Here is an 18,207-nt window from a genome sequence, read left to right on the forward strand (position 1 = left end):
TGTGGAGATAAAGATAACAGAATTCCTTAAAATGGAAATCTATTTTAGGATTATTAAAATTTTTCAGATTGTTAAATGAGAAAAGTAGTATGTACTTAGAGCCCATGTTAACTGCTGGAAAGTGACCAAGGTAACTCCTTCAATCAATCAGGGGCCGCTCAGCTCTTCGGTCCCGCCTCCCTGGCCTTCCTCGTACCTGTCACAGCAGCCCCCGATGCCTCTGGGTGGAACCTTATCCATCTCTGCAGACACCTCCTCCAGGACCCTTCTGTAACTACACCCAAGCCTCCTTGTCTGTCTCCTGCCCTGTCCCTCCCTCCCTGTCTCGGGTCAGTCCTCTCATTTTCTGCCTGTCTTTCTCCCCCTTTCTCTCCCTCTCTGCCCTCTTTCTCTCTGTCCTGTCCGTCCCTCCCTATTCTCCCTCCATCTCGAGTCAGTCCTCTCATTTTCTGTCTCTATCTTTCTCCCCCTTTCTCTCCCTCTCTGCCCTCTCTCTCTCTGTTCTGTCCCTCCCTCCCTATTCTCCCTCCATCTCGAGTCTGTCCTCTCATTTTCTGTCTCTGTCTTTCTCTCCCTCTCTCTCTCTGCCCTCTCCCTCCCTCCCTATCTCCCTCCCTGTCTCGAGTCAGTCCTCTCACTTTCTGCCTGTCTTTCTCCCCCTTTCTCTCCCTCTCTGCCCTCTCCCTCCCTCTCTATCTCCCTCCCTGTCTCGAGTCAGTCCTCTCACTTTCTGTCTCTGTCTTTCTCCCCTCTCTCCCTCTCTCTCTCTGTCCTCTCCCTCCCTCTCTATCTCCCTCCCTGTCTCAGTCAGTCCTCTCACTTTCTGCCTGTCTTTCCTCCAAACACCCTGAGCATTGTCCCAGAACATTCTCTGTGCCAACTCGTACTTCCCATTGCTGACGAGCCTCAGACCCTTGACTCAAACCCTCTGTGGGCCGGAAGTGTCTCAGTGATCTTTGATCTCTGTCAAGTACCCTGCACATAGTTGGTGCCCAGTCGTTTGCTGAATGAACATTCTTTAAAATGAAATTTGATGCTATTTGTCTAAGTATTTTCTTAAGTTAATCCTCTAAGCTAAACCAGTAAAACTCACTTTCAGGGAGACGACAGAGGACTTTATCAAGCCTGCCTCATGGGGCGCTCCCTTCACAACACACCTCTACGGATCACAAGCCCTCTACATAACTCAGTACATGGTCTCAGACTTGCTGTGGTCAAAAACTCGTCACCCTGTGACCAGCCTGGAGAGGAACCTCTGGAACCCGAGCAGGCTGGGCTTCAGGAGGACCACACCCAAAGCACCTCCAGCGCGGTCACCCCGGGCAGCGAGTCTGGAGAAGCCGAGGGTCACCTCCTCACCACGACGCGCTCCCCGCCACAGCAGAACTTGGCCGGCCCCAAAATTACACTTGTTCGTTTCATTCCCACTTGGGGCAGCGAGGAAACACAAAACACTGTGTTTGTTACATCAAACTTTTTGTTTAAAGAAGACAGAAATATTGGCAGAAGAAGAATCAGGGGGTCAAATCTCTGCTCTACTTTCACGTGTGTCGATGTACATTACAGACAATACCGAAGCAGCCGTTCTTGTCCAGCACAAACGTGTTCAAGCAGCAGCAGCAAATCCGTCAAGCTGAAATAGAAGCAAAACTGCCTCCAATTCCCACCGAGGCCCCTTTGCTCACAGCTGGACTTTCCTCCCCAGCTCTCGCCCTCACACCATGGGACTGACCCTGACCACCTAGTTCCTCAGGCGACTCACTTCCTGTGACCTGCTCCTCCCCACCAGCTCCACCATGCACAAGGATGGTCGTGGCACTGAACCTGACATCACCCACAAATGCACCACCTCAGTGTTCAAGAACTCCAAAATGCCATCATCCAACCCTACCCTCTTGGCTCTCCTCCTCTTTCTCCGCCTTCCCTTACCCATACCCTAGACTTCACCCATGTCACGACCTCCAATCTTTCAACCTCTCGGTCTCATCCCGGGCCATCTCCACTGCACCAGCCACTCTCTCCTCTCTTCCCCATCTTGACCCCTTGGTGATCCAATTCAGCTCTACCCTGTCCTGTCCGCTTGAGTCCCTGGTCCCCCCTTATCTGATTGCTAGTTGTGCCCTGCCAAGCCTCAGTCTTGGTCACCTTCAATCCTACACACCTGCTCCTGAACCTATTCAGACTGGGTCCACTACGAATTTCTGTTACATAACCTCACCTGGGCCCTCACCGCTACTCAGCAATCCTATTATATCTCCCTCGTCAGCTCACTGTCCCAATCTCCACAGAGATTTCCCAAGCTGTCCATCCCTCCTCAAACCTCCCCCCGCCCCCCCCCCTCCATCTCTCAGCTGAGACCCCTCCCTCATATTCTACCAAAAAACCCTGGCCATTCTCCGTGAGCTCCCATTTCTCCCTTCTTTCCCATCACTCTGACGCCTTCTCCCTTCACCCCTCACTCCCATGAAGAAGCAGCCCTGCTCCTTACCAAGGCTCGTCTCTCTCTCCCTGTTCAAGGGATCCCATCCCACCCCGTCTGCTCCAACACACTGTCCCCCTCTGCCATGCCCACCAATTTTCAACCTCTCCCTTTCTGCTGGCTCACTGCCTCCCACCTACAAACACGCTCGTGCCTCCCGCAACCTGAAAAAAGCCTTACTTAATCTCTCCTGCCCTTGCGGCCAGACTCTCAAAAAAGGACATTTACAAGTGGCGCCTCCACTGTTTCTCCTCTCACTCCTTTTCAAACCCCTTACTACCTGGCTTCTAGCTTTATTATTTTACCCTCTCAGCTCTCCTGGCTCTCGTCCCACTCCCCTGACTGCTCCTTCGCTGGAACCTCCCCCAGACTGCTCCCTCTCACAACAGGTGTCCCTTGGGGTTCTGGGCTGGGCCCTCTCTTCTACTTCTCTTGATGATCATCAGCTCCCATGGATTTAATGACCACCTCGATGTTGACGATCCCCAAATCTACCTCTCTGCTGACCCATTCTCTCATCTCCAGCTGCCTTTCAGACATGATGAACTAGATGTCCAGCAGACATCTTAAACTCAACATATCCAAAACCGAATTCACTATTTTCCCCCCTACAGCCTCCCCGCCTCCTCCATCCCCTAGGCTCACAGCCTAAGAGTCATCCTAGACCCCTCACTGTCTCTCACCCCAATATCCAAGCTGCTGCCAAAGGCTGTCGATTTAACTTTGGAGCCCCTCTCCCATAGGCCCCCTTCCCCAAGTGCCCTCGCTCTGGTGCAGGCCCTCATCAGCTCCCCTCTGGACCACCACAGGGGGGTCTACTGCCTCAAGACTCTGCCACTCCAGTCCGTCTTCCATTCAGTCACCGGTGACGTTCCTAAAGCGCTGGTCTGACCACGTCAGTCTTTGATCCCTTTCAAGATCAAAGACAAAACGTTATGCCTGGCATTCAAAGCCCTCCAGTTGTCTTACAACTAACTCCCCAACATGGACTCAGATCCAGTGACACCAGCCTCCAGGCTGGTACACAAACACAACGCTCCATCTCTCAGATCTGGGCATTTTCTCTGGTGGTCCCCCAGGCCTGGAACGCCCTCCTTCCTCCACTCTGACTACTGACCTTCCTGGCTTCCTCCTAAGTCCCAACTAAAATCCCATCTTCTACAGGAAACTTTTCCTTTTTTTTTTTTTCAAAACTGTTTTTGCCTCTTTTTGTATTCACAGCACTTAGCACAGTATCTGGCACACAGCAGGTGCTTAATAAATGTTTGCTGATGATTACTGATTAACTCACCTTCCTCATCTATCCATTTCATGGTGAATAGCTGTTCGTTATCAAAGGAACACATGTCTCGAACCTCACTGCAAAGTCCCTCAAAGGAAATAGATGGTTCAAAGTGTGTTATCATGATGTCCCTGAGGAAAAAAAGAAAGGTGTTTTAAATTTAACAATAAAATATCAATACTCCATGAATAGCGAGATGGTGGACATTCAATGAATAGTCAGTTAATACACAATTCATATTACTAATAAACCCATGGTACTTTTATCATTGTGTAGTTATATTAACAGTTATCACTGTTAAAGAATTTCTTCGAATTAGACTTAAAAGGGTGCTCAGAGGTCCTCTTGTAAACCTTCTGCCCAGTTCAGGAATTCTTTAGTGGCTAGATCACTAGATTTGGACTCAGGAAGACCCAAGTCCAAATCAGGCCTCAGACACCGGCAACCTCGTTCAGCCTCAGTTTCCTCATCTGTAAAACTGGAATAATAACAGTACCTTCCTCCCAGAATTGTCGTGAAGATCAAATTATATCATATAGGTAAAGAACTCTGTCAATCTTAAAGTGTTATATAAATGCCCACTATTATTATTCAAAAATCCCTGACAGACACCATTATCCAGATTGTGCTTGAATACTTCCAAAGATGGGGGGCTCAATATTTCATAAGGCAGGTAGTTCCAAAGCAGGACAACTTAACAATGTTAGAAAATTCTTCCTCGGACCAAATCATAACCCTTCTCCCGATAACTTCCTCCACTGTTCCTAGCTCTTTACTCTGAAGCAACACAACCTGCACTCTCCTACATGCCATCCAAACAGACAAAGCCAGGTAAGGATGTCCCATACGCCCTGGCCTCCTCTCTTCTAGGCTAAGCCATCCAGGTCCTTCTAGGAGGGAGGCTGCCGGCATAATTTAAAGAACACTGGACTTGAACACGTAGGTTCCCACTCCCAGCCCTGCCACTTACCATCGCTACGACCTCGGACAAATCACTTAACCTCACTGAGTGTCTCAGGGTCTCCATCTGTGAGATGGAAAAAAGAAGACATCTACTTCCCAAGGTCATTTTAAGGCTCAAACAAGAGAACACACATAAAGTGCTTTGTAACCTCGTATTGCTATGGATTACCTGTCATGACAACAAGGGTCCCAGGCCTCTCCCTAAGCCGGTTCTCCTCTTTTGGCCACGCTCTAGTTTCTCAATGTAGCTCTTCAAATGACCTTCCCCCAAACTGATCACAATATTCCAAATGTAGGCTAATACAGAATATTGTTTATCCTATTTCCATTCATGCACCCTAAAATTTTGCTAATCTTTTCTTTCGGTTACTGCCTATGCCATCTTGGGCAAACGGACCTCCGTTTCCTCACCTGGAGAATAAAGATGAGGTGGCCTCGCAGGTCCCTTCAATGACTATGCCCACTTTGGGTGACATCCACAGGCACTAACGAAGGCACCGAGAAAGCAAAGCTAAAGTGGAGGAGAATTCTGCAAAAGACCAAAGCCCTGTAAGTCAGCTCTGGGGTTCCTAACAGCTGCCCTGAAACCCTAAAGCTCACAGAAGGCAGAAGAGTGAGGCAGGTTTGTGAAGGAAAGAAGGTGGTGCTGGAGATTACGACTGCTGAGCTGAGGCTCCCCACACCTCCTGGCCAAGGGGCCAGACTGAGCCAGACTGAGCCAGAAAGGGGCTTCGAAGAACAGGCTGCCAAACACTACAAAGCTGTGTGCCAACCAGCCCGACCACTCTGGAAACCACAAAGAGGGATGTGAGAAAAACCAGATCTCATTAAGGGACATATGTCCCCAGTGAGGTCAAGGACAGGAAGTTTCTAGGTACACTGAAAGAGTCACAGAAGTACCTTTTGTGGTAGCAAGCAAACAACAAAAAGGAAATAAAGTGAGTGCCCACTGACTGGGAAACAGGCTGGACGATCTATGATGCACAAATTATACAGAGAATACAATCACTCCCTGGAAAGCAAAAGACAGGGAAAAAGTGAAAGAAACATGAGCCTTTGATACAACTGTTGACACAGAGTGAGGTAAGCAGAATAATATCCAGAACTCCAATTATGTAAGGAAAATAATAATAATGGCCAGCATTATATAACACTTAAAATTTGCAAAACACTTTCCAAACATTATCTCATTTGATCCTTGAAACAACCCTGGGAGGTTGGTGCTACGATGATCCCCATTTTACAGATGAGGAAACTGAGGTAGACAGAGCTGAAGTGATTTGCCCAGGGTCATACAGCTAGTGAGTGTCTGAAGCTGGATCTGAACTCAGGTGAAAATGGCTCTCTAAGGATATCTCTTACTCAAAAGAAACAGGAGAAGCAAGGGGCTGCGGGGTAGGGGAGAAACACAGTCTGTCAAGAAGGCAGAGTCATGTGAGAAATCTAGGTATCAGAAGGGGTCAAGGATGACGGGAGAGGAAAGGCAGAAAGGCTGGAGGAGAAGAGGAAACGAATCACTGTTAGCTACATCGTCTCAAAGTAATTCCATTCTCCCACCGTTGGCTACAGTTCTCTGTGTCCAAGTATTTAACCAAAAACTCACATTTCTGTCATATTTTAAGATTTGCAAAATACTTGATCTACATTATCTCATCTAACCTCTCCCATAACCCCACTTGAGAGATAGACTACAGCTAAGAGAGGTAAGAAACTTACCCAGGGTCACACAGCTAATCTGTGTCTGAGGCCAGGCTAAACTCAGAACGTCCTGCCTCCAAGTGCACAGCGGCGCTATTCCTCAGGACGCACCGCCTGTCTCTCCAAACACCAAGGAACGCTGTACAGGATCTTAACTGATGAACCTGCCCAAACCCTGCACTCTCCAGGAGCGCACAGAGAGGCTGTGTGACTTACCAGGGGCACAGCCAGAGGTCAGAGCTAGGCCCTCTTTCTCCCAAACACCCTTTCACTTTGTTGTTCAGTCATGTTTGACTCTTCGTGACCTGGTAGACACCAGTACTGTCCAGGAGGTTTTCTTGGCAAAGCAAGTGGTTTGCCATTTCCTTCTCCAGTGGATTAAGGCAAACAGTGGTTAAGTGACTTGCCCAGGGTCACAGAGTATCTGAGGATGGATTTGAACTCAGTTCTTCCTGACTCCAGGCCCAGTGCTCTATACCATACTAAAAATTCGTTAGCTTGCCTTAATGACAGTTTTCATTCTTCAGAAATGGACTTGGGTCCAAATGGGAGAAATTTCATCCTGGATCTATCTGATCCTCACCAAGAAGGAGGAACTGGAGGTGGGGTGAAAAGTACCAGAATCATGTTGGGAAGTTACAACTGCATCATAGCCCTCATGAGAGGATACAAGAAAAGCCAGGAATCCTCAAACACGCATTTTACCACCACCTGTCCGAAGAGCAGATTTCAAAGGGTTTTGAGGAAGGAAAAGAGGAGCTCTCACAGACGAAAATTCTAAAGGGTACAAATCCACAAAAGACGGAAAGCTCTGGAGAATGAAATTCCAAAGATGTAAAGGAAACAATTCTGATAGGGAGGAAAAGAGGAAGTTAGCTAAAAGATACGACCAATGTGGATGCACAGGAACTCGCTGACATAGACCATGTAAAAGACAGATAGAAGGCTGGGTGATGGAGGACGTTCATGAAGGCGGGAGCTCAGCTTGAGCTGAGGCTGGAAAGGAAAGCTAAGGCTACTTACGGGGTTTAGGGGGCAGAGTTATAAGCCAAGGAAAAGAGGAAGATAACAAGTAAACGCCTAATCTCCCTCAATAAATTCACAACACCCATGTCAAAAGCACTGCATCCTCTGGTACTAGTGCGTGTACTCTCCGTGTCACCTTGGGCAAATTAACCTCCTCCAGGGCTAGTTTACTCCAGAAGTGGGACGAGATGCTGGAGCTCAGAGGCATCAAACTCTCCACGCCAGCAGAACTCCTGAGAGCCTCCAGAACCAGATTAAAAATGTAACTGGAGGGGCAGGTAGATGGCACAGTGGACAGAACTACGGCCTTGGAGTCAGAAGGACATGAGTTCAAACCCAACCTCAGACACTTGACACTTGCTACCTGTGTGACCCTGGGCAAGTCACTTAACCCTGACTGCCTCACCAAAAAAAGCAAACAAACAAAAAAAAGTAACTGGGAAATGTTTAACAATATACATGAAAATACAATACAATACAGACACTGGTTAATATGTTGTTTTCTAAGTCAACATGCAGGCTGCAGGATTTGTGTCTGCTTGAGTTTGTCGCTGCTGCACTAGTATAATCAGGCAGGTGTGTGTGTAACTTGTTACTGCCTTATATGTCCTCTCAGAAGGAAGGCTTCAGGGCAGTGCCCAGGGATCTGAGGCTGGCCTGGTACTGCTGAACGGTTTCGTTAATAACTTGGATAAGCACAGATGACATGCTCATCAAATCTGCAGGCGACATCAACCTGGGAAAGATAGCTAATAGATATGCTAAATGACAGTCAGGATCTTGACAGGCAAAACGTCAGGACAAATCTAAGATGAAATTGGAGAGCAACATAATTATGAATTCAAACTTGAGTTTAAAAAGTCAACTTCAAAAGTTCAAGACAGGGAGTACAAGTCTAGACAGCAACTGGGGGAGGAAGATATGGGGGCTTCAGTGCCCTCGGGTTCAAAGTGACTCTACCGAGGGACATGGGGCCAGGACAGCCAAGTCAACGTCAGGGTGCAACGAGAGAGGAGAGACAGTGCAGGACTAGGGAACACTGGTCCCACTGTGCTGGGAAGCTCAAAGGGTTGATAAAAATGCATGCTGATTGTACCAATCTATTCAAAAGCGGGGCTTTCAACAAAAAAGAAGAGAGAAAAGTGCTTAACAAACAGCTACCAAACTGGATTAGAAGAGCAAGAGAGTGCCTTTGTGTCCATCCCCTCAGAACTTCACCCACAGTCGGCGCTCAAGCATCTTCTCCACCCTTTGGCTTTCTGATCAATGCCACTTAACAAGGCTTTTATTCTTCACAGCAACAACTCCAAACCTTCTCCTCTCTCCCCAAACCTCCGCGGCGGCCTCTCAGCAGAAGGTCTCACCTCCAAAGTCACCCATCACGGGCTCCCTCCCTCTCCTCCCCCCCAGAACAACAGCCTCATGATCACCCCCACTTTGCACCTCTGTTGTTCCTGCTTCTGAGGAGGGGGTCCTGTAGCCCCACTTACACACACACACACACACACACACACACACACACACACACACACCCCGCCAAAGGCTGGCTCTTGGCTCATTACTTCATGTTCAATCTCTCTTCATTCTTGGGAACTCCCTTGCTACTGCCTACAAACATGCCCAAGTTTTTCACCTCCAAACAAACCAAACCTCACCGGCCCCACGCCTCCATCGTATCCCATCACCACTCAAGCTCTAGTCCTAAGAACTCTCTTCCTCTTCACTCTTCCTTTGCCAACATCCATCGGGGTTCATGGTCTGGGACAGTAAGGAGGCCTGGGTGAGGATGAAGGCTATTTCAGCAGAGCTGAAGCACAGGGAAAGATGAAGGTCATGGTTTTTTACAAGGATTTCAGGATTTCATGTTCTCCTTTGGGATTCACTCCAGATTTATCACCAGATCCAGACCCCAGAAGCAGCTGTCCACCAGCCCCAAGGGCATTCATCTTCTCTCCCTTCTCTAGACAGGCATGGGTGTTAAGCCCCAGGAATACAAAGAGTGGTGAAAACAGCTCCTGTCCCACAGTCCTATCCTTAAGCTCTAACAAGGAACACAACAGGCAAACACAACTCCACAAACAAGGTTCGGACTAGATAAACCAGAGGTATCTCTGAGGGAAAGCCCTAGCATTGAGGATTAGGGGAAAGGTGTCTTGTAGAAGGTAGGATTTAGCTGGGACTAGAAGGAAGCTGGGAAAAAGAGAGAAGGGGGGAGGGCATTCCCGGCAGAGGGGACGGCCAGAGGAAATGCACAAGTGGAAGATGGAGTGTCATGGTCAAAGAATTTCTCAATATCTTCCCTTCCAGACTTCAATGTGTAACGCTGATGTCCTCTCAAATAGCCTAACCTCCCAATTCCTCAGTCTCAACTCCCATGATCTAACCATCCAATACATTCAACCATACACAGAGGTGGTCACACACTTTATCTCGCCGTCACTCACAAATGTTCCACTTGATCATTAAAACACTGAAATCCTTCTTCAAATCACAACCTACCATTCCATCTCTCCCTGTGCTTCAGCCCTGTTAAAAATTAGCCTTCTTCCTCACCAAAACCTCTACACCTCCCATTCCCCGTATTGTCTCAGACCCTGCCCCCTGCTCTAACCTCCTTCTCCTTTTCCAATGCTGACCCTTGGGTTAACTACTTCAAATCTATACTGTCCTCTGCTCTCAAATCCTTCCAACATTCATACCCTGCAAATCTCCCACCACCAGCCCTTCACTCCAACCCGAGATGCTGAATAGAGATGCCACGTGAGCCCACTGTAGGTGACCAAATCTCAACTCAGTCCTCCTTACACAAAACAATCCCTTTGCTCTTACCTAATTGATTCTCTAACCCATGCCCTATGAAGACTATTCCTGGCCTTCTCTTTTCTCCTCAAATTGCCAATTCCAGACCCTTCCCCATCCTCGCAGTTGAAGACCTCATCTTAACAAAAACTGAGAAAACTGAGGCCATTTTCAGAGTGTTTCCTTCTCCACATCTCCACCCCCTTGGGCGCTATCTCTCATTCTCTCTTCTTTTAAAGGGAACGCACTTCCTCTTCACCTCCCATTTCCCTCAAAACTCTGCTCCAATCTAGGAAGAAAAATAACCCTTCTCCTCGCCCCAGCCTATCCCTCTCCATGGAGGCCTGATCTAATTCCCTCCTCTCTTCTCCATCAGACAGCCTCCACTGGCCACAAGCTTTCTTTCTCTCATCTTCGCTCTTCTCCTTATCCCTGCAGGCTGGAAACCCCTACAAAGCCTCCCTCACTCTTACAAGACTTCTGAAAAGGGGTTCTGGCTCCCTCAAGGCTGGAGGCCAATCATCCCCAAAACCCTCATTTCCTCTGCTCTCATTCACATCTCAACCCTCTCTGCACTCTGGCCTGCAACCTCATCATTCAGCTGCCACTGCTGTTTCCAAAGCTGCCCAAGGGGATGCTCTGCGACCTCTCAGTAGCCTCAGACACTGCTGACTCCTCTCTTCTCCCGGATAACCTCTGCCCTACCTGGGTGTCCAGGACTGTGGTCTCTTGCTTTCCCCCCTACCTGCCAGACCATTCCTGCTCCTCCTCACTCAAATGTCACTGCCTCTGGGTGTCCTCCAGGGTTTCTACACTTAGTTCCCCCAGTGGACCTCATCAGTTTCCTTGAGATTAATTATCACTATGTAGATGGCCACCATGATTCTATCCTCCAACTGTCTCTCTGAGCTCCAATACCGCACCACAATCTTCTAATGGACACATCTCACACTCACTCTGCCCCAAACAGAACTCATTCTTCTTCCGCCTAAAACCACCTCCCCTTGAACATCCAGTTTTTGTCAAGGGGATCATTAACCCCGTCGTGCCCCACGTTCATGACCCTGCTGTTATCTTGGACTCTTCCCTCGCCTTCACCTCACATATCCAACCAATTGTCTGATCCACACCAGCTCTGGCATCCATCACCCATCACCTTCTATTTCCTTGACAGCCTGATTTCTGTTCCTCATAACCTCTTGCCTAGATTATGGCAACACTCTCCTAACTGGTGTCCCTGCCTCAAGCCCCTGCCCTAGCAAGTCCATCCTATGAGAAAACGATCAAAGTGATTTTCCTAAAGAGAGGGTCTGACTATGCCATGTCCCTACTTAATAAGTCCCAGCAGCTTGCTTCTGCCTCTAAGTTCAGATGTGAACTCGCTGATTTGGTGATTTACCACTTGGCCCCAGTCTTTTATTCTTACTTCATTATATTATTCCCTTTCTCTAACTCTAAGGTCGGTCGGTCAGTCAGTCAGTCAATGAACATGTATCAAGTGCCTACTCTGTGCCAGGCTCTGTGCTAAGGCCCAGCAAGCTGGCCTCCTCGCTGATGCCTCTGGCCTGTACCACATGCCTGTCCTGGACACCTGAATGCACCTCCTTTTCACCTGTAGCTTAGAATCTCACTTCCCTCAAAACTCTGCTCAAGCACCTCCTTCTGTAGGAACATTTCCTGACCCCTTCCCATGTGCCAGCACGTGCCCCGCCCCCATTTAGTGTGGGTATGTTGAACGTGTTAGATTCCACAGAATCGAAGCGCCCTGAGGGCAGGGTGCACTTGTCCACAGAACCAGCACTGAGTGGTGCTTTACAGCTGCCCGTGGATGGGCTGGAGAAGATCATGTCCACGAGCAGACTCCATTTCCTCATGCTGCAGTCTTCACCATCTGCACCTCCTCTGCCCTCCCAAGGAAACCCTCAGAAGCCTGCTAAGTCCCAAGACCTACCTGCTAATCAGACGGCCTTTCCCAGCCTTCATTTTCCTTGATTCTCAGGGCCTGGGAAACTGCTGAGCACCTCCCTCCTGGGCACCCCCTCCTCCCTGCGCTCCCCAACACTGCTCCATCGGTTCTGCTGTCCCATCTCCCCGCCCCTCAGTGGGCCCACCACTGGATCATCATCCTTTGCCCTTCAACTGGGGCCTGGCTAAATAAATCGAGATACTTGAATGTAATGAAATATTACTGGGCTATTAAAAAAAAAAAGATGAATATAAAAACTACAGAGAGACATAGGAAGACTGTTATGAAGTGATACAAAGTGAAGTCAGCAGGACCAGAAAAACAGCACACACAATTACTCCAATGGCACCAGAACCCCAAACTAAGCACTGTGTCATCATAAAACCTTGGCCCCAAAGAACATAATGAAGCTGCACCCCCTCCCTCTCTTCTCTGCACAGCTGAAATACCAAGGGGATGAACACCACATAGACTGTGGATTCACCTGATGTGCCCATCAGTTTTGCTGTATTTCTTTTGTTCTTCTTTGCTATAAAGAGAGCTCTTTCAGTGGGAGAGGAGGGAGAAATGAAGGTGTTGTCTTTGGATTTTACATCAATAAAAATTTTAAATATAAAGCAAGCTCCTTGAGGGTAAAGATTATTTTGTCTTGGTCTATTCCCCAGTATACAGCAGTAGACGTTTAACATTTGTTGAATTGAGTTTGAACAAGCAAATCATAAAAGAATACTATTACAAAATCATCTGTCCAAGCCACAATCCTAAAGCACAGGTCAGGCCATATCAGTCTTCCACTGGAACTGAAATGGCACCATTAGCATCAAATACAAGCTCTTCTCACACTTAAAACTCTTCAAAACTTGCCCCCGTCCTGCACTATTACATAGAACTCTCCTCCCCATATGACAGGCTCCAACCACACCAATCTTCTCCCTCCTCACCCCTCACATGTCATCTCCCACTTCCACGCTTCAGCACTGCCTGGACCCCAAGCAGAGAATGCTCCCTCTCCTTGCCTTGGAATCTCTGGTCCTCTTCAGGACTCAACTGAAGCAGCACCTACTCCCTAGGCCTTTACTAGTCCCCTGCCCCTCAGCCCAGCTGTCACTGCCTTCCCCACCCAAGGCTGCCGTGCATCTACCTGTGTTTTGTCCTTATCACATGTGTGCATGTCATCTCCCCTGTCAGAATGTAACCTCATATAAAGGCCTTCCTAATAAGATCAGGGGAGAAGCAAAGGTGTCCATTATAACCACTAATATTCAATACTACATTAGAAATGCTAGTTATAGCAATAAGACAAGAAAAAGAAATGGAAAGAATAAAAAGAGGTGATGAGAAAACAAAACTATCACCTTTTGCAGATGATATAATGGTATACTTAGAGAACTGTAAAGAATAAACTAAAAAACTGGCTGAAACAGTTAACAACTTTAGCAAAGTTGCAGAATATAAAATAAACCCACCTTAATCATCAGCATTTCTATATATTACTAACAAAGTCCAACAGGAAGACACAGAAAGAGGAATTTCACTCAAAATAAGTACAGACATTATAAAATACCTGGTAGTCTATCTGCCAAGACAAAACCAGGAACTCTATAAACACAAGTGTTTTTCAAACAAATAAAGACAGATCTAAACAACTGGAGAAATATTAATGGCTCATGGGTAGGCTGAGCCAATATAATAAAAATGGCAATTCTACCTAATTTAATTTACTTATTCAATGCCATACCAATCAAACTATTAAAGAATTATTTTATAGAACTAGAAAAAATAATAAAATTCATCTGGAAGAACAAAAGGTCAAGAATATCAAGGATATTAATGAAAAAAAAATGTGAAGGAGGGCAGCCAGGCCATACTAGATCTCAAACTGTATTACAAAGTGGTAATCATCCAAACAATCTAGTACTGGCTGAGAAATAGAGCAGTGATAATTGGAATAGATTAGGTACACCATACACAGTAGTAAATGACCATAGTAGTCTAGCATCTGATAAACCCAAAGATACAAAATGATTCAAAAAAGATTTTTTGGGAAAAGAACTCATTATTTGAAAAAAAAAATTGCTGGGAAAACTGGAAAAGTTTGGCAGAACTAACTACAGACCAACATCTCACACTGTATATCAAGGTAAGATCAAAACGGGTACGTGATTTAGGCATAAAAGGTGATATCACAAGTAAATTAGGGGAGCAAGGAACAGTTTGCCTGTCAGATCTATGAGTAATGGAAGTGTTTATGACCTGTTTAAACAACAGATAGGATCACTGGAAGCAAAACGGATAATTTTGATTGCATGAAATTTCCAAGTTTTTGCACAAACAAAACCAATGCGGCCAAAATTAGAAGGAAACTGAGGAAAAATGTTTACAGCAAGTTTCTCTGATAAAGGCCTCATTTCTCAAGTACATAGGGAACAGCACCAAATTTATAAAAATAACAGCTATTCCTCAACTGATAAATGGTCAAAGGACATGAGCAAGGCAGTTTTCAGAAGAAGAAATCAAAGCTATCAATAATCACATTTTTAAAAATGATTTAAATCACCAGTGATTAGAGAAATGCAAATTAAAACAACTCTGAGGTGCCACATCACACCAATCAGATTGGCTAATGTGACAGAAAATAAAAATGATAAATCCTGGAGGGGATATAGAAAAATGGGGACACTAATGCACTGCTGGTGGAGTTACGAACTAGTCCAACCATTCTGGAGAACATTTTGGAAATTTGCCCAAAGAGCTATAAAATTGTGCATAAACTTTAACCCAGCAATACCACTCCTAGGTCCATATCCCAAAGAAATCAAAAAAAAGGAGGGAAAAGGAACCATATGACAAAAATACTTACAGCAGTTCTTTTTGCAGAGGCAAAGAACTGGAAATCAAGGGGATGCCCAAATAAGTCTTGGCATATGGTTGCGACGGAACACTGTTGTGGTGTAAAAAATGACGAGCAGGATGGTTTCAGAACAACCTGAGATGATTTATATGAACTCATGCAAAGTGAAGTAAGCAGAATGAGCAGAACATTGTACACAGCAAAAGCAATATTGTAAGGATGATCAACTGTGACTTAGCTACTCTGATCAAGACAATGATTCAAGTCACTTCCAAAAGACCCATAATGAGAAATGCTCTTCACCTCCAGAGAGAGAACTGATGAACTCTGAGTGCAGACTTTTTCACTTTCTTTGTTTCTTGCTTTTTATTGTTTTTTTTTTGCAACATGGATAAACATGGAAATAGGTTTTTCATAATTTCATATGTATAATTGATATATTGCTTGCCTTCTCTTTATTTTTTACTTATTTTTAAATTTATGGACTAAAACAAGCATTTCTATAATATAGCATAATTACAAAAAAAGAGAGTGCACATGAAACCACAAATTTGTTATATACAGTCTGCTATTCCTTACAAATATATAACAAAGTTATCATGTAAATTTCTCTTCTTTTTCTTCCCTCCCCTCCCCCCACTCTAGAGATAGCTATCATTAGACACAAATGTGTGTGTGTGTGTGTGTGTATGTGTGTGTGTATATGTAAAATCATTCTAGATATACTTCTATTTATCAGTTCTTTCTCTGCGTGCAGATAGCTTCTTCCTTCATAGGTCCTTTGTGGTTAATGTGAATATTTATAACAGTCAAAATGACCTATTCACTCAAAGTCATTCTTAAAACAATATTGCTGTTACTGTATACAACATTCTCTTGGTTCTGCTCATTTTGCTCTTCATTATTTTAAGCAAGTCTATCCATGCATTTCTAAGATTACAGAACTCATCATTTCTTTTTTTCTCTCTTAATTATTCTTAATTTTTTTCCAATTACATGCTAGTTTTCAACATTCATTTTTATAAAGTTTTGAGTTCCAAATTTTTCTCTCTCTCCTCTCCCCTCCCCAAGAAAGCAAGCAATCCAATATAGATTACACATATGCAATCACACTAAACATATTTCCATACTGGTCATATTGTGAAAGAAGAATCAGAACAAAAGGAAAAAAACCATGAGGAAGAAAAAAAGGTGAAAATAGTATGCTTCGATCCATACTCAGACTCCATAGTTTTTTCTCTGAATGTGGTTAGCATTTTCCATCATGAGTCTTTTGGAATTGTCTTGGATCACTGTACTGGTGAGAAGAGCTAACTCTATCATAGTTGATCATTACTGTGTAAAATGTTCTCCTGGTTCTACTCACTTCACTCAGCATCAGTTCACTTAGGTTTTTCTGAAATCCGCCTGCTCATCATTTCTTAAGGAACAATAGTATTCCATTACAATCACATACCACAACTTGTTCAGCCATTCCCCAATTGATGGGCATCCCCACAATTTCCAATTCTTTGCCACCACAAAAAGAGCTACTATAAATATTTTTGTACATGTAGGTTCTTTTCCCATTTTTATGATCTCTTTGAGATACAGACGTAGTAGTGGTATTGCTGGATCAACTGGTATGGGCAGTCTGGTTTGCCCTTTGGACATGAACTCCTCATTTCTTACAGCACAGCAGTATTCTATCACAATCACATACCATAACTTGTTCAGCCATTCCCCAACTGATGGGCATCCCTACAATTTGCAGTTCTTTGCCACCAAAAAGAGAACTACTATAAATATTTTAGAACATATAGGTTCTTTTCCTTTTTCCCTAATCATCTTTGGAAATAGACCTAGTAGTGTTATTACTAGGTCAAAGAGTACAGGGAGTTTAATAACTCTTTGGGCATAATTCCACATTGCTCTCCAAAATGACTGAATCAGTTCACTATTCCACCAAAAATGAATGAGTGTCCCAATTTTTCCACATCCCCTCCAACATTTGTTGCTTTCCCTTTTTAGCCAATCTGATAGGAGTAAAAAAAAGTTTTAACTTGTATTTCTCTAATCAATAATTAGATTTAGAGCATTTTCTTCATGACTATAAATTGTTTTGATTTCTTTATCCAAAAACCACCTGTTCATTTCCATTGACTATCAACTGAGGAATGACTAATATTCTTATAGATTTTTTACAAAGTTCTTTATACATTTAAGATAGGAGAATTTTCTCTGAGAAACGGTCTATAAAATTTTTTCCCAATGTTCTGCTTTCCTTCTGATCTAGGCTACATTTGTTTTATCTGTAATAAATCTTAATTTAATGTAATCAAAATTATCCATTATCCTCCTTCTGTTCTCTCCTGTTTATTCTTAAGTTGTTCACCTATCCATAAATCTAATAAGTAATTTGTTCCATGTTCTTCAAATTTTCCTGTAACACCTCTCTTTATATCCAGGAAATCAGGTATCCATTTTGACCTGCTTGCCTTTTCAAAAGGTAGAAGATAGGTAGGAGGTGGACAGAGAATTTGTAACTCAAAAAAAATTTTAAATTAATATAAATAAATAAAAAGAAGAATTAGTATTCTTACTTACTGACCCATGACTGTTTCAATTTTGTCTCCATTGTTCCACTGCCTAGCTCACTACCAGGCACACGGTAGGTACTTAGTAACTCTTGTTTGATTGATAATGCAACATATTGAACAAGAGGGAAGTGTCCCCCTCCCGTGAAAAAACTGCAACTGGTATCTTTTAAAAATCAAATATTACTGCACACCTAAAACCCAAAGTATTCCACCCCTTTAAAAGGCTCTGAAGCTACTCAATTTTCTTTTCACTTAAGGGAAAAACTATTGCCAATCACCCTTCACATAAACATAGGAGAAAAGGAATTGACTCTTTAAAAAGAAAGAGAAAAAAAGAAATTCCTGTCTTCAAATGAGGCACTAAAAGAATGAGACTGTTTGCCTGTTTAAACAAAAAAGCAATGCATTTAAGATTAGCTGGTGACAAGGCCCAGCAGAGAACATGTGGCAAAGAAAAAAAATGTTTTCTTTGTTAAAATGTTTCCTTTACAAGGAAAGAAAATAAAACCTTTTTTTTAACATATAAAGGAGGGGGCTATTACAATTATTCTCAGGTAACAATAT

General features: G+C 44.5%; 1 protein-coding gene across 1 annotated transcript in view; it reads right to left on the minus strand.

The window, feature by feature from the left end:
• PRKCI (protein kinase C iota) overlaps positions 1–18,207 on the minus strand; it is a 79,189-nt gene that overhangs the window by 50,284 nt on the left and 10,698 nt on the right. Inside the window, exon 2 of the mRNA XM_027875879.1 lies at positions 3,771–3,892. Coding sequence (XP_027731680.1) covers positions 3,771–3,892 — 122 coding nt within the window. The remainder of the gene's footprint in view (positions 1–3,770; positions 3,893–18,207) is intronic.

This window comes from Vombatus ursinus, unplaced genomic scaffold (genome assembly GCF_900497805.2).
Source record: "Vombatus ursinus unplaced genomic scaffold, bare-nosed wombat genome assembly UNPS02014810.1, whole genome shotgun sequence".
NCBI lineage: Eukaryota > Metazoa > Chordata > Mammalia > Diprotodontia > Vombatidae > Vombatus > Vombatus ursinus.